Here is a 15,730-nt window from a genome sequence, read left to right on the forward strand (position 1 = left end):
TGTGGGTGGTGTTCGAGACATAGAGTTCGTTGCACAGGATTCCCCTGAACCTCATCCTGAGAGCCTTTGGTGTTGAAGGGAAGTGCAGGAGACAGGAGGGAAGCTTGAGCTGTGCACTTGTTGAGACATCTGAGACTCAAGTTCAGCCCTCCGGAATAAGCCACAAAGAGATCTGCAAAGTTGCTCTATGGGGCTGAAGGTCTGTGGCGAGAGCTGGAACGAGGCCTGTGGGGATGGGGTCCTGTGCCCAGGCAGTGCCCAGGGAGGCCTGTGTGGCTGTAGGAGCTGAGACAGCTGTGACAGTCCATGTTCACAGGCCTGAGGGCAGAGGGGAAAGGCTCAGCCCTCTTCCAAGTTGACCATGAGCCAGCAATGTGCCCCTGTGTCATTGGAGAGCAGAGAGCAGCCCACTGTCCCTCTGCCATGGCCTCAACTGAACAAGACCCTGAAGGGTTTCTCTTGAGGTTCCTCCTCTATGGCCAGAGGTGAAGGGAGAGAGTGTGTGACACCTGGGTCCAGGCACTTCAGTCTGTGCTTGGTCCCCTCTCTACCCAGACAGTCCCAGGGACGGGGTGGACACGGGTGGGTGCATGGGTGCCTTCTCCATCTCCTGCAGAGCTGGCTGCAGGCCTGTGCAGCATGCTAGGTGGTTGATGTCAGAAGAAGTTCTTGAGGCATGCCTGTCTCTTTGATGGACACTACTTAAACCAGGAGTCTGTTATCCCTCAAGGGCCTTCCTGTGGTATAGGCTGGGGGACAGACCCAAAGAGGCCTGCCTGGAGCAGGAAGGAGACAGTTTTGCTCCACCCTCTGGGCTGTGGTTTGGAGGCCTCTTTCATCTGGCAGAGGCAGAAGAAGAGGTAAAGCTGCAGGCATCAGGTCCCTCATGCTGGCAGGTCCCAGGGCACCCCATGAAGGGAGAGCGTGACATGGTCCTGATTTTCCTGGCAGCCCTGGTGGGACTGGCAGGCTTTGGTGAGATGTGACTTTCAGGCTGGGGAGAATGAGGCAAGTTTTTGCGCAGCTGGTGGTGGGAGGGAGGAGACGAGAGTCCTGACTGCCTGGGGATCTGGGAGTGCTTCTGTAGGGAGAGCAGGGGCTGCAGACAGGTATGGCAAATACTCTGGGAGATGTCAGGAGTAATGGGCATGAAAGGAGGAATCAGACCTCACCTTAGATTTGCAGGTACTCAGCATTGCTGTATGTGCTGCCAAAAGATATGAAGCCTGAAAGAGAGAAAGTTGCCAGGGAACGAAGTGATGTGGCACACAGCAGCTTCTCTGCTAGATGTATTGGATACAATGCTATCAGTCTCTGTAGGATTGTCCTAAAGGAGGACCCGCAGAAGAAAGTGTGCAGGGACAAAGAGCTCAGCATTTCAGAGGCTGGGAAAAGTGAGGTGGAAAGTAGGGACAGTGAGCAAGCTGATGAACTGATAGAGAGACATGTAGACAGGCAAGCAAAGCTGAAAGCTCCTTCTGCCTTTACAGGTCATGCCCAAAAGGACTCTGTGCTCCAGTTCCCACCTGAAATGACCATCCAGGCAGGATACAATGCAAATCTGCATTGCAATTTCTCCACCAGCTATGCCAATCCCTACATCTTCTGGTATCAGCAACTCCAGAACCAGTCCCCTCAGATGCTGCTGCGCGTGGACAAATGGAAACCTCGGGTGGATTCAGGGAGGTTCTCCTCCATCCTGTCTGCAGAGCACTCCCAGGTGCTTCTGCAGGTGCAGGATGCCGAGCTCCAGGACAGCGCTGCCTATTTCTGTGCACTGAGCCCACACTGGTGCCCACAGCATGCAGCAGTGCACAGGAACGGGGGGGTGCTCTGAGGAGCGGTTCCCTCCCTGCCACTGCTTGATGTAGCTCTGAGCTCAGCCTGCCCAGCAGTGGCACCTGGGGCTGTGGTGAGGCTGGGCCTCTGCCACCCCTGGCTGTGCTGCTGTGAAGCACGTGCCAGCGTGACTTTTACAGCTGCATCTAGATCCAGGGTCTTTGGTGATGAAAAGACTCCAAGAAACCTGACTTGGAAGCCGCACCATAAACCAGCCAAACCAGGCTTGTAAATGGCCTCTGCTTAAAATGGCTGGTGCAATGGAGTGAGTAGTCAGGGCAAGTAACCTATCAGCTTGCCTTCTTCTTCCATTACCCTGTGCATCCACTGATGGCCACAGCTGGAGAATGAAGCTTATGGCAGGTGGCACAACTTATGGTTTTGCCATGTAGCTGCAGTAACCCAAGAGGGGAAGTGACCTTTGACAGCAACCCTCCGTGTCCTGTGCTTCACTGTATCTCGTGTCCCTTGGACATTTCAGGTCCTGCTTTTGGTTGCTCTCCAGGGCTGCAGAGGGCTTCAACACTGCACAGACACAGTTCTCCCCTAAAAGCAAGGAATGCCAAGCAGCGATGGCTCTTTCTCTGTCCTCAGTGCGCTGTCCCAAGGATTTTCCCAAATGCCACTGAGAAAGAGAGCACAGCTGACAAGGGTGGGCATCAGCCTGTCCTCGGGCACTGGTGCCTGGGCCCCGCTGCAGGTCTAAGAGCCAAGTGACCAGGACAGGTGGACACAGAATTGCCTCCAGAAGCACCATAGCTTCCAGAACTGAGGAGGAGACGTTCAGTCCTGACTCAATCATCCCATTTGGAGAGCTTGACACTCAATGAAATCAGTCCCACACTCTCCATCGAGGTGTGTCTGCCATGTTGATGCCTCCTCCTTCTGAAGTGGTCCCATGGACTCCCTTCCCTGTCAGGCTGAAGAAAGAAGAGCTTTGAGAACGTGATGCATCTCTTCTGAAATGAAAGCCCTAGGAAGGGGAAAAGCAAGTGCCCTTTGGAAGTGCTGATGTCCTCCCAGTGAGTGTAAAGAGAGAGTTGGTGCCCAGCCAGCACTTGACAGCTCTGCAGGTTGGGGACTTTGCAAATCACATTAAAGTGTTTCCACAGCAAAGCCCCAAACGGGTGGAACAATGGACTGTGAACTGCTGCTGTGGGCTTCTAGATGTGGAAATGCCCTGACGGGTTTAGCACGGATCATATCAATTTACATCTTTTTTATTAAAAATCTAAAAGTATGTTCAAGTACTTTTAGATGGAGGGAGGTAAGGGGAGTGTAAATTTTATTGACTGCCTTATGCTAGGAATAGTGGCTATAGGTAGACATACCAGACATTGCCCAATTTCATCTTGAATGAGTCTGTGAAACAGTTGCAAGGATGGGGCATAGATGCATCCAGAAAATATCAGCCTAAATGGAGAAATACATGCCCATTTCCCAAAGCAGTGAGCCACCTGCTGGGACTTCTTTAGGGGACTCAGACAAATCCCTGACAGAATGAAGAACTCCAAGAACTGAAACTATAAACCTGTGGGAGGACCACTGCTGTAGCGTTCATCAGAGAAGTGTTTCTGGATGGGGTTTGTGAGCCTTTCCAAGCACTGGTCTTCAGAGCACTGTGAGACATCCTGAGTGTACCCAGGAGGGAAGAGAGTGAGGTTGGAGCATTAGAATCGAGGCTCAGCCCAAACTAAGATGGCTGTGAGGTGAGTGAGATGAGCTCAGTGGGGAACTGGTGTCTTCTCACTCCTGGTGATGTCCAGGTGCACTTACACTTTGGTGAGGAACTTGTGCAGGGTAGAAGTGATGGGAGGGAGGGGATGAATCTGTTTGCGCCCATGAGGCCCTTTGAAAAGCTACTTCACTTGTTTTGGAAGGCCCCCTCCAGAGCTTTCTTCACTTCTTTGTTCCTGAGGGTGTAAATGAAGGGGTTCAGCAAAACAGTTACAGCTTTGTGAAAGGCAATCATGAGTTTGTTCAGATCCAGGGAATTCTGGGCCAATGGCTTGAAGTATAGGAACATGGTTGAGCCATAACAGATCATGACAACACTGACATGGGCAGAGCAAATGGAAAAGTCCTTTTCCTGGCCATGGGCTGACACGATTCTCAGGATGTATACATAGAAGACCAGGGTGACCACACAGGAGGCCACCACAACGATTATGGATACTCGGAAGGTTGCCAGTTCCTCAGGCCACATGTCACTGCAGGAGAGGGCAAGGCAGGAATCTATATCACAGAGGAAATGATTGATGACATCTGGCCCACAGAACGTCAGCCTGCATGTCAGAAAGGCCAGCCGTGAGATGGCCAGAAAGCCTTCCAGCCAGGAGCTCAGTGCCAGCTGAGCAGAGGACAGTGTTCGCGAGGGAGCTGTATCTCAAGGGGTAGGGTATGGCTAAGTAGAGGTCATAGGCCATGACAGGAGAAAACACTCAGTGGAGCCTAGGGAGAGAAGAAGGAACAAGTGGGGGATGCAGACATGGCAGGCGATGGTGTGGCTAGTCCCCAGCATGACTGCCATGGCTTTGGGACCAACACCCATAGTGTACCAGAGCACCAGAAAGAAGAGTGGGAAAACTACTTTGGGGTATGGAGGTTGCAGTTCATCCACATGTGGGCTATGATGGATGCAGTGCCTGTGACTGTCAGGGAGTACGTCAGTGCAAATACCACCACAAAGAAGACCTGGGAACGCCACGTACCTGGGAAGCCAACAAGGATGAATTCTTCCACACTAGTCCCATTTGCACTGTGTCCCAAAGAGTTGAGGTTCATCTGCAAAGACAGGGAAGTTTCTGTGGTAATTTGCCTTCCTGTGCTGGTCCTCATATGCTACTCGCAGTGAAACAAAGCCATCATGCCTGAAAACGTACCTGGTGCAGAGCACAGGTAAACAGCATCTACCCTAAGTTAAAATTGTCAGGGCAATCCTTTGCTCCAGAAACACATTTGGACAACTAGAGGTGGCCCTGAAGGTCAGGCCTACATCATCCAATGAACCTGCGGAGTTCTTTCTCGAATCAAGTGCAGGCATCCCCTTTAGAACATAGGAAATGCAATTGCTTCCATGAGATGAAAATCCTGCTTAGGAAACTGTGGATGGCAGCCTGAGGGCCTACAGCTATGTGAAAGGCTGTTGCAAGGAGGGAGGAAATTACATACCTGCAGTCTTCAAGGCAGGACTCATGGTCTTGTATATTTGCTTTCTTCCAAATCTCAGCACAGGAAGCTTTTGCAAATACCTCCATTACCTCCACTGATGTCTGCTTCTCAGCGCAGCTACTAGGGGTAAGACTCACCTCTTTGTAGTTTTGCCATCTCAGAGTCAGGGGAAGGACTTCTGCTGAGCAAGTGGAAGATGTATGATGAAGTACTTTTAACTCATTTCCTCAGTTTACCCTCCTTCTTTGGACTGGGAAATGGTACTTGGGCAAGATACATGGCTCACCTTGTCTCATAGACATGGCTAAAAGCCCTCTAGAAGTCCCAGGTTGTCTCTGAGACTAGGCCAGGAGTCCAGTGAGCAGCTCAAATGGATAAGTTGGTCATCTCAACTTGGGCAGAGATATCTATGAATCAGTGGCTGAAGGCAAAATTCTCTAAGTTGAATCCCATCCAAGGTAGCTCTGCTGAGAAGCCAGCTGAACCAAGGGGTTTCATCTATACCCTCCCTGCAGACAAAGGAGGATTCTTGATCAGTTCTCTAGTGGAGAATCCATCTCATCCTCAGGTGGGTATCAGATGGAGTTGAACCACCATCTGAAGGATCCCTTTCCCTCCTTTCTTCCTCCTTAACAATTTACATACCAGTGATCTCATGTGGCTAGAGAGCCGAGAAATCCCCCTTAAACGGACTCTGCTTAAACATGCAAGGCGTCAGAATTCTTTGTTAGAGTTCTTGTCCAGGTTTCATTCACCAGCTCAGCCAAATGACATCTCTTCTCTCTAGAGGAAGCCATGGTCCCTGTGGCTGAGGGAGAACGTTGGAAAGAGGTTGATTTATTGGAGGAGCTCTGGGTGCAGGGATGTCGGGAGAAGTGTGGCTGAACAGCTCTCACCTTGCGACTCACGTCAAGCTGTGCATAATGGCCTGACCTTGTTTCCTCTCCATCCACCTAGTGGGTATTGACAGCTTGTGCTCCTGATTTTCTCCCCCCCCCCCCCCCCCCCCCCCCCAACCACCACTATACTTCCACAAAGGGGGCCTTGTGTGCACACACACAGTATAAAATCTCTCCAGGTTAGCTCCATATATGGAGGGCATACATCATTCACCAGCTTCGTTAGCATAAGAATATCCCCACACCAACCTCCTTGACATACTGAAGCTCAAACTGGTCACACTGAGAAGATTGACCTCTGGGGGATTTCATGAGCTTGTTGGAGATGGATAATGCTCTCTCTTCCCACAGGCCAATTAAAGAACAGCAAGACAGTTCTCTAAAGTGTGGCCAGTTGCTGACAGGCAGGACATGTCTGAAATAGTTGTGTCCCGAGACTGGAAATGTCAAGCATTTGGTGCTGGACATTAACGTGGTCTTGAAACCTCCAGGGTGGGAGATAAATGAGGGCAATTTGAATCTCTCCTTCAGTGAACACACGAATTCACACACAGGGGCACAATCACACATGTGAACTTACACACACCCAAAGAGCAACTCATACGTGTGCAATAATACAGAGGTTTGTGCACACACGTTTCCAAAGGAGCCCATGTCCATACCGACATGCACAGCCACCCCCATACCAACATGGATGCACAGAAGTTCACATGCACATGCTTACACATATGCATGCTCCTGTATGTGTGCATTTGCCTGCAGATATACATGAATGCTCCTCTACACAGATGGACACACAATAGCACACCTCTACACACACCTATGCCCACACAATTGTGGATATGCAGAGCAGTCTCACATATTCGTGCATGAAGGCACATGCACGTGCCAAGATACATATACACCCATAGACACAATTGCCCTTAGGCACACACACAGAGAACATTTCTGCGCGCTCACGTTTGCGTGTATATTAGCACAGGCACACACACGTACATACGAATGCACACATGAGCACAGCTAGAGTCACACGTACGTGAGCACGATCATGCACACAGAGCACTGAGAACCAGGACTCCCAACACCAGCTCTCAGCCCCTCTAGATGACTCTAGGTGGGTCCTTCAGAGCCTGCAGGAGAGGAACAAATCAGTCACTGGCCAACCCCATCAGCTTTAGGGAGCTCAAGGGTTTGGCAGTGGTTTGGGCAGCTGCTGTCTCACTGTAAGACAGAGAGAAACCGCAGCAGAGTCAAAGCTGTCATGGCCTTTCCAGACATTGAGCCTCTCCCCATCTCAAGTCTGTGTGTGAAGGAGAACAGAAAAACTAGAGAACATCCCCATTGCTGCAACCCCCCAAAGAATTCCCCGTATTACAAAGAAAAGAAAATCCTGCACTGTTGGAAGCTCCTGCCTGACCTTGTTGATCTCCTCAAGGGTCCAGGACCAACCCCTGCCCTTGCAAAGGGAGTGGTGCCACAGTGACACACTCATGTGGCAACAGAAGGGTGTTTGTCTGGGACAAGCCAGCCTCCCCTCAGGCAACAGACCCCGAGGCTGGGACACCAGAAGTGATGTAGGAGGGAACCTGTCTCTAGATTCACTTGAAGGTAAATACGTTCTCTTCAAGAGGCAGAGAAATGCAGAAGCAACGTGAATTTACAGAGCAGCTGAAAAATGGTTTCGCTACCCTGGGAATGTTCATGCATTCTTTCTGTATTTTCCCCAGGTTTAATTGCTCTGCTGGCCTTTTTCCTCTTGTGCTCTACATGCAGATGCAGGTGGTGTAATTGTCTGTAGGCAGAGGGAGCTGCCTGTAGCATCCTCTGTCCCCATGTCCCCTGATGGAAAATGTTTTTTACACGTGATAATACAAGAACAAGGACAGTATATTTGGGTTCACTGGGCAAGGCTGTGGTAGTGGAGGGGCTGCAGGGATGGCTTCTGTGAGGAGACACCAGAAGCCGCCCCCGCATGTCCGACAGAGCCACTTTCTTGACAGGTCAAAAGGGTTCTGCAATGGCAAATGAGTCTGCTAGACAACCCCAGCTTCTAGCAATGGTTTACTAGTTGGAAAGGTGTCAGCATGGGCTGGGTCACCAGTCCTGCTCTGAGGCTACAGCCCTGGAGGGAGGGGACCACAGAACATGGGGGGCACAATCATCCCCACTGCGAGCTGAGCAGTTGTGGAAGGAATATTTTCCCCCACAGGATATTAAAAGTCTTTCCTGCCAACGGATCATGGGCTGGGATATATATCGGGGCACTCTCAGAGCCCACCTCAAGCTGTAAGTGGTGAGCCCCTTCCTGGCTGCAAGGTTAGAAAGACTTTTTGGGACAAGTCTTCTGCGCCTCCCTCACCCTGATTCTGTTAACATTCATCACGTTATTCCTTGTGTAATGGGGCAGATTTCCATGAATTAGCCCTAAGCGATGTGCTGTCAAATAAGCATCTCCAATAAGGGCACTGCACAGAGGTCCTGCCTATGAAAGGGTTGCTCCAATTTGATCAGTCAAGCTTTTAGAAGATTTTCATAAAATAAAACAACTCTATCCATCATTTCTGCTGTCCAACAGAAACAATGTTCACATGAGAACTTCATCCTGTACATTTAGATACAGGCAAGGACACCCAGGGAGTGCAATCACTGGCATTGACCAGGAGCTGCCTACAGGCGCATCGGTTCCAATCGAGTGGCTGAGTTTGTCCTCTGGCCAAGGGGTTTGTGCAGCACAACACAGCTCTGAAGGCCAAGCTCTGCGTGTAGCAGAGCACAGCAGAGGCATGGACCTAACTAGGTTATCTGTCACATGGATCACTAGCACCTCAATGCACAGTGCCCTTTAGTTGAGGGCCACAGCATCCTGACAGTTTTTTCCTTCACATGAACAAGCAAAGCTCTTGAACCTGCTCAGAGCAGCTTTCACATCCTTGTTTCATATGGTGCAAATCAAGGGGTTGAGCAGGGGAGCAAGAATCATGGTTCAATGTAAAGAACAGGCACTGCTCTGCCTAGGGACCCTTCTGAGGGGGCTTCCATGTAGGTGAAGACACGTGGGCCATAGAAACAGGCCCCAGCAGTGAAATGGGAAACACGGGTTGAGACAGCTCACTGCCTGCCTTGTGCACAGCAGAGCCCCGGCATGATTTCAAACACCATCTAAAAAGAACACCCTCTGGCAACAATGCCCTTTCCCAGATCTCCTCAGTTGCACAGGCAAACTGGAGGTCATGCCAAGAGCCAGTAGCAGCACTCTGGCAGTGCTTTGGCCAAAGGACATACTCATCTGTCAGAAAAAAAGTCACACCTCACTCCCCTACAAGGATGATTGCAGATGGTATCATCATTGCAAAGAACATGAATTGCCTTCTGCTTATTATGGGGTTTAGTGCAGTAGTGTTAGAAAGTCCACCTGTGCTGCTGTTGATGATGGTTATTAATAGTATGAGGAAGGAAAAAAGATTCCAGAAATGCAAGTGAAATGCCCTCACACAGCTTGTGGCCTTTAGTCATTCAGAGATATAAACCCTGATTCCCTGTTGACGGAGCACATGGGTGTGGGGATTTCCATTCTTCCACTTGTACACTTTTGTCAAGACACCTGAATTTTCATGCAGAAAATAGGGTATGACACTGTCGTAGCTGCCAAGAGACATTTCCAGTGATCAGGAATGGTGGGATTTACATGTAAAAACATCCTCTTCCACCACAATGACAGCCAATTCCTGAGCAAAAACTCTCTGGGAGGACAAACGAAGCAGTCAAGAGTTCTGAGACTGCATGCAGAGCTCTTGCAAGTGAACCCAGTGACCTCATCCTTGCTCATTTTCCCAGTCTCCTGCATGGTGCGTATCAGAGCAATTTGATCTCCCTCAGAAATATGCTGTTTCTCTGTCCTCATTTCTGTGCTGACTGCCCTCAGCTCCCACATCCTTAGCTCCAATTTCCATCCTCAGAGCATGCGGCAGCATAGGCAACTTTTCTGTGCTGATCCTGCCCACATGTGCTGGCCATGACCCTGAGATTGGGTGGTGGAGGGGGGAGGAAGGTGGAGTAGCAGCTATGGGCCATCCAAATGGCTGTTCCCTGCTTTACCACTCTTGCCAGTCTGCACAGCAAATCACCTTCTGGAGCCCCACAACCACCCCCTGCTTCCCCACAGCAGCTCTGGTCATAGCAAAAGGAATGCCCTTCCTCAAGAGCTCATGGGGCTGATGACCCCTCAGGGCCTCCTGCCTTTCTGGGCTTTTGTGAGCAGAGACACACAGCAGGGAAAGCAGCAGAGCAGCCCGGGATATCTTCTTCAGCTCCAAGGCATGGTGCTCAAAAGAGAAGCCCCTGCAGGCTGTCCCAGCCTTCCACTCGTCTGTGAATGGAGAAGGGTCTCCTTGTGCCCTCACCCCCTTCCACCCCAGAGCAACCCCTTTCTCCTTTGGCAGCATGCGGAGTGTCCACAGAGGGAAGGAGCACACAGAGGCCAGGCTTGAATGTAGCAAAACTTTAATGAGTGAAAAGAAGGAAACAAAGTCACTCCAGGTGGGGGCTGCTGGTTCATGAAGCCCTGGTGGCAGCCAAGACTCTGCAGTCCTTGGCCATGGGGAAGATCTCGCATGATGTCTGTGTGCTCCATAGAGGGGCATAGATGAGACAAATGGACCCCACCAGGCGTGCTGTGGTGAGACCTTGCTGCCAAGGAGAAGCGAAGCAAAGAAAGAAGAGGGAGAGAAAGGCAAAGCCAGTTAGCGATATTGCAAACACATCCCAAATCTCGATCCTTTGCCCAGCACCATGTTCTGAGTTCCTCGAGGAGTCTCCCTGGGGCTCGCCCAACATCTTGATCAGAGGAGGCACCTTCTGCCACTGTAGCGGCTGGAAATGCCAGAGAGGTCACAGCACCCAGAGGTGATGGGCACTCCATCACAGCTGAGGATGCTGCCAACAGCAGCAGAGGTGGAGGATCCCACAACGGTGTTCTGTGGGAAGGAGCTGAGGATGGGTCCGGGCAGGGTCACCACCACGGGAGGGGGCTCAATGACAACAGTGGAGTTCTGGCACTGCCTGACACAGGGCTCATTGCAGCTATTGGCCAGCGGGGTTGGGCCACAGGGCCGGCATGGCAGGCACTGGTTGTAGCAGGACATGTCTCTGGGCTGGAGGTGCACCTGGGAGAGGAGCAGGGAGGAAGCAGAGCACAAGGGTGGGTGAGGAGCAGCCTGGTTACCCTGTCACGAAAGAGACAAAGCCACTACTGAGTGGGAAGTTGGAAGCTCAGCCAGGACTCACACAGTCTTCATCACCCTATAATGAGCAGCCTGACTCAGAGAGGCTTTCTCCTTGCGCATAAACCAAAAGCCCTCACTGCCACGTCCCAGCCTCTCTCTAAGCAGATTTTGTTGTCACTTCCCTCTATCATGACAAGAAGATGTAAACCACAGGACAGAAGAGAGGCTAGATCAGCTGAGACGTCCATTGAGGAGAGATCTCTCTTTGGAAGAGAAGGAGAAGGTGCCCAAGACTCACTGGGTTCCCGAGGAGAAGGGGGCAAGAGAAGTGGATGAATGAGCAGGGACTTGGGCTGCCTTTTATACCTGCCCTTCATGGCCACAAGACCAGAGACACCCTTTGCAGAGGTAACAATTTCCTGACAAGCTCATCTTGAATGCAAACCATTGCAGCTAATGATATGAGCTGTGCTTCGGTTTCCAACACTGCTGCCTTTTCATTTCCAGATTTGTGCCATGCCCTTTCCCCAATGAGGGCTTCTTGTGAGCATGGGGATGAAAGGCCCCAGGATTTCCAGGGCAGGAATGCAGCAGTGCAGGCAGAAACGTCAGTTTAAGTGCTGGACAGGTCCAGAGCAGGCAGGTGACATCAGCCTGGGTCACCCTGTTTTGGACTGTTTGAAGTGTCACTCTCAGGAAGAACCTCCAGCCTTCCTCAGCTGGACACCATGGGCTCTTCTTCATGAGGACCTGGCATGTCCTCCTCCTTCCCTCTCTCCTCAGCTCACCTCAGTGGTCACTTGTTGCTGCTTCCCAGATGTATGTGTTGTGCTGCTGGATTTTGATGCCAACCTGCCTAATACTGCCCAGTCCCCAGAGGTCATCGGCAGAGTCCATGGTTCATGCTCTTCCTATGTGTGTTCTTGTTTTTTTCTGTACATGTGAGCAGCCAGGCTTTTGTGAATACACACAGCAGCACAAATCTCTACATGATTCCCTACCAGTGTGCCAGACCCTGTGTGTGTCCTTGTGTGTCCTTGTGTGTCAATCATCAAGAGGGAACGCGCTGATTCTGGCAGGGATACTGTCCACTGCTCTGTCCATGAGCACCACAGAGCAGCACGTTCCCAGGGTCAGAAGGAGCCCGAGTGCAGCTGAGTGGTAATGGCACCAGCCTGCTGGAAAACTGTCCAGGGAAGAGGCCCTGAAATGCAGCCCCTGTGTCCTGAGCCCTCCTTCTCCTGCCTCTGCAGAGCTCACACTCCGCCGCTGCCTATTTCAGGCCCCACCAAGGATGGTTTCAGTCCACTTTGCATCCGTTGTTGAATTCAGCGTAACACTATTGGGAGTGCTTCAGCACGGCTGGCCGTCCCCGCTCTCTGCCTCTCCAGGACAGGACACAGGTGCTTTCCCCGTCGCTAGAGAGTTCAAAGGCTGAGTTTTTCTCCAGAAAATTGCCATTTCTCTCCCAGACCACATCTCTCCCAGCCACTCTGATGTCTCCTTTTATACATCCACTTTCTCTCCCTTTATTTCTTCCACCAACACTACTCCCACAACCTCCTCCCTTGCTCGCACTCCTTGCCCTGAGAAATGCCAAGCAGCACTTGGTTTTTCCTGCATTTTTGCCTGACGGTCGACAGTCGACACCTGCATGGCATTCCCTGGAGCCTTCACCTGACAGCTTACTTTTCCTTTTCCATTGATGGCTGAGAGCATCAAGCAGAACCCTGGGCTTTCCTTCCACATCAAGTTTTACATGTCGGATTTCACGAACTAGGGCAGCGCCGGGTGCCCCCGCGATGGCGGCTGGTCCCGACCCGGTCTGCGCCGGGCAGTGCGGGGTCACCCGGACTCAGAAGCTCCGTGCTCCCCGGCCCACTCCGCTCCCGGCCGACCCGGCCCGTCCCCGCCGGCGGCGCAGGGCTGAGCCCCGGGGCGGAGCTGGCGGCGGAGGAGAGGAGAGGAGGCGGCGCGGCCGGAGCAGAGAGCCGGGGCTGGCGGGGGGCAGCGAGGCGCGGGCGGCGGAGCGGCGGGATGCGGCGGGGCCGGGTCGCATGGCTGGCGGGGCTGGCCGCGCTGCTCCTGAGTGCGTGGGGCTGGCGGGGGTGGATGGGGGCCGGGCTGTGCGCGGGCTCTTCCCCGGGGAGCCCAGCGCCACCTCTGCTCTCTCCTTCTTCAACGGGTCTTTCCCCCTCCTGCATCTCTCCCACCCTTTGTGCCCCTTGCCGGACCCTCCGAGTCACCTCTTCCTATTTTCCCGATGTCTTCATCATTTCTGTCCGTAAACCTGCTTGCATGGACGACTGCTTTTCCACCCACCCACCCTTTTCCTTCTGCATTCAACAGTTTTTATTGCCCTGAATATAGTGCTCTCTCCTTCACTGTGACACCCACACTCCCTACTATTCCTCGCTCCAACCAACCACCCATCCATCCATGCACCTGACTTTTATCTAATCTCTGCATGCGTGAATTTCAGCTTCCCTCCCAGCCTTCTCCAAACGCTCCAGACCCCCACACCAGGATCTCTCTCCATGTCTGTTCATAGACTCTTGTTTCCTCTTGACTCTTTCTCTGTGAAAAGAGAGCCATCAGAGCTGGACCGTCCTTATCAATTTTTGTCCTTTCTTTCTCCCTTCCCAGCAGCGGCTGCGGGAGGAGCCCAGGTACAACAGGAGCCGACGGTGGAGACCGCTGAGGGCACCGGCATCAACATCACTTGCTCGCACCCCAACATTCAAGGGAACATGAATGTTCAGTGGTACCGTCAGCGTCCAGACCAGGCGCCGCATCATATTGTAACGGGTTTCACTGGAGAGAGGGCAGTGCGGAACCCGTCGGGGCGGCTGTGGGTGGCGGCAGACCGCCGGTCCAGCGGCCTGTGGCTCGCACGGCCCCGACGCGGGGACGCGGCGGTGTATTACTGCGCCCTGGGAGCCACGGGGAGAGGAGCCGGGGCTGCGGCCGGGCACGAACAGCCGCGGGCGGGGCCGGGCGTGTGTGTTGGGGTTTTGGGGACAGCCCCGGGCGAGACCGCCAGGGGGCGCTGCCGCTCCTCTCGCCGGGGCCGCCTCTCCCCGCCCGGCCCCGCCCGGCCCCGCCGCGGGGCGCTTCCCCCGCCCGACCGGTCCCGGCCCCGGCCCCGGGGTACAGGGTCTGTCGGTACAGATCACCCCTGGTTCATGCCCCAGCTGTACTTGATAACTGTGTCTCCAGGGAACTACTGGCAGGAGGACAAACAAGGCAGAGCTACAGGCATGGCCAGGCCAGCACACGGATCGGCCCCATGTTCACATGGGATTCGCCCCTCTCATCCCTGTCTCCATTTGTCTTCCCATGCTTGCTTCAGGCTAAACTGCCTTGAGACTTCACATTCCTTTCTTTTGCTGCTTCTAAGCATGCCACGTCTTGAGCCATCCAGGAGAACATTTCCACTTCATCCCATGAGGGGTTTGATCCCCTTGTAGGTAGGAACATAAGTTTATTAGAGTTTATAAGATGATCCTCTCTTCTAACCCTTTGGGAGGGTGTTATCCCCCAGGCAAAGGGGCTGATGGTGATACCTTAATGAATAGGGAGTAGATGTCTGTGAAGCAGAGGGCTGTGCTGAGTCTCTTCCTGCCAGAGAGAGGTGGTGTGCCTGACTCTTGCTGGGATGGTTACAGTAGATGCTGTTCCCAGAGAGGTTTCCCTTGACGGGCCTCATCCGTATCCTGGGGAGAAGGAAGAGAAAACCCCTTTGGAGCAAGAGAGACAGGAACTTGGATCCAGGTGCTTTTGACCTGGTTCTACCTCCTTTCAGACACTACTGAGCGACAAGGACCACATTGCGGGCTGCCAAGGGGCCTGTCTCCAACTCCATGGGAGGTGGGTGCAGGACCCTGTCTCTGGCTGGGCACTGGATAGCAGGGGAAGTTCACCATGGACCCTCCTCCCATGCTGGGGGCTGGTCGTGATCTCCAGGAGGAGCATAAAGCAGGAAAACAGCCTGCAGCCTCCTATTGCCTGATAGCAGACTGCTTGGTCTCCTCCTTCGGGCTCCTACAGGAACTTTCAGATGCCCCAGGCCCCTTTGGCAGTGTGACCTGGAGCTGAGAGGCAGCGCTTCTACCCCGGGGTATGTCTGCCTGAGAGCATGCTCAAGCCCCTTCTGACTGGGAGGGCTGTGAGAAGCCCGGCTGTGGCCTGACTGCCCAAAGAACCACCCAGTGCTGAACAACCTCCCGTTAGCCCTTGCAAACTTACAACACAGCAAGGGTCCCTGTTTGGTGTCTTTCCTTGGAATGAACACTTTGACAACTTTAATTAGTCTCCCACACAGCCTCCTCGTGACAGAGGTGTGGAGTCCCAAGCCCTCCTGTCTGCAGCAGCAGGGAGAGTTTTGCTCCACCCTCTGCACTGAGGGTTGGTGGGTGCTTTGGGCTGTCAGAGGCAGAAGTGGTAAGCTGTCGAGCTCCAGCTCTGTGAGGTCCTTTGACATGCAGTGCATGGGAGAGTGTGACATGGTCCTGATTTTCCTGGCAGCTCTGGCTGGACTGGCATGTTTTGGTGAGATGCAACGTTCAGGCTGGGGAGGAGCAGGGCAAGAGGTTGTCC

At 52.9% G+C, this 15,730-nt stretch overlaps 1 protein-coding gene across 1 annotated transcript in view; it reads right to left on the reverse strand.

The window, feature by feature from the left end:
• Positions 1–3,703: 3,703 nt before the first annotated feature.
• The window catches only part of LOC309681224 (olfactory receptor 6F1-like), a gene marked incomplete at both ends in the record, with an annotated part of 31,257 nt that continues 19,230 nt past the window's right edge, over positions 3,704–15,730 (reverse strand). The window contains 4 exon segments of the mRNA XM_082495057.1: positions 3,704–4,199; positions 4,201–4,270; positions 4,273–4,431; positions 4,434–4,623. Of these exon segments, the coding sequence (XP_082351183.1) occupies positions 3,704–4,199; positions 4,201–4,270; positions 4,273–4,431; positions 4,434–4,623 (915 nt within the window).

The sequence above is a fragment of the Vanellus vanellus genome (assembly GCF_965231255.1).
Source record: "Vanellus vanellus genome assembly, chromosome: 24".
Classification (NCBI taxonomy): Eukaryota; Metazoa; Chordata; class Aves; order Charadriiformes; family Charadriidae; genus Vanellus; species Vanellus vanellus.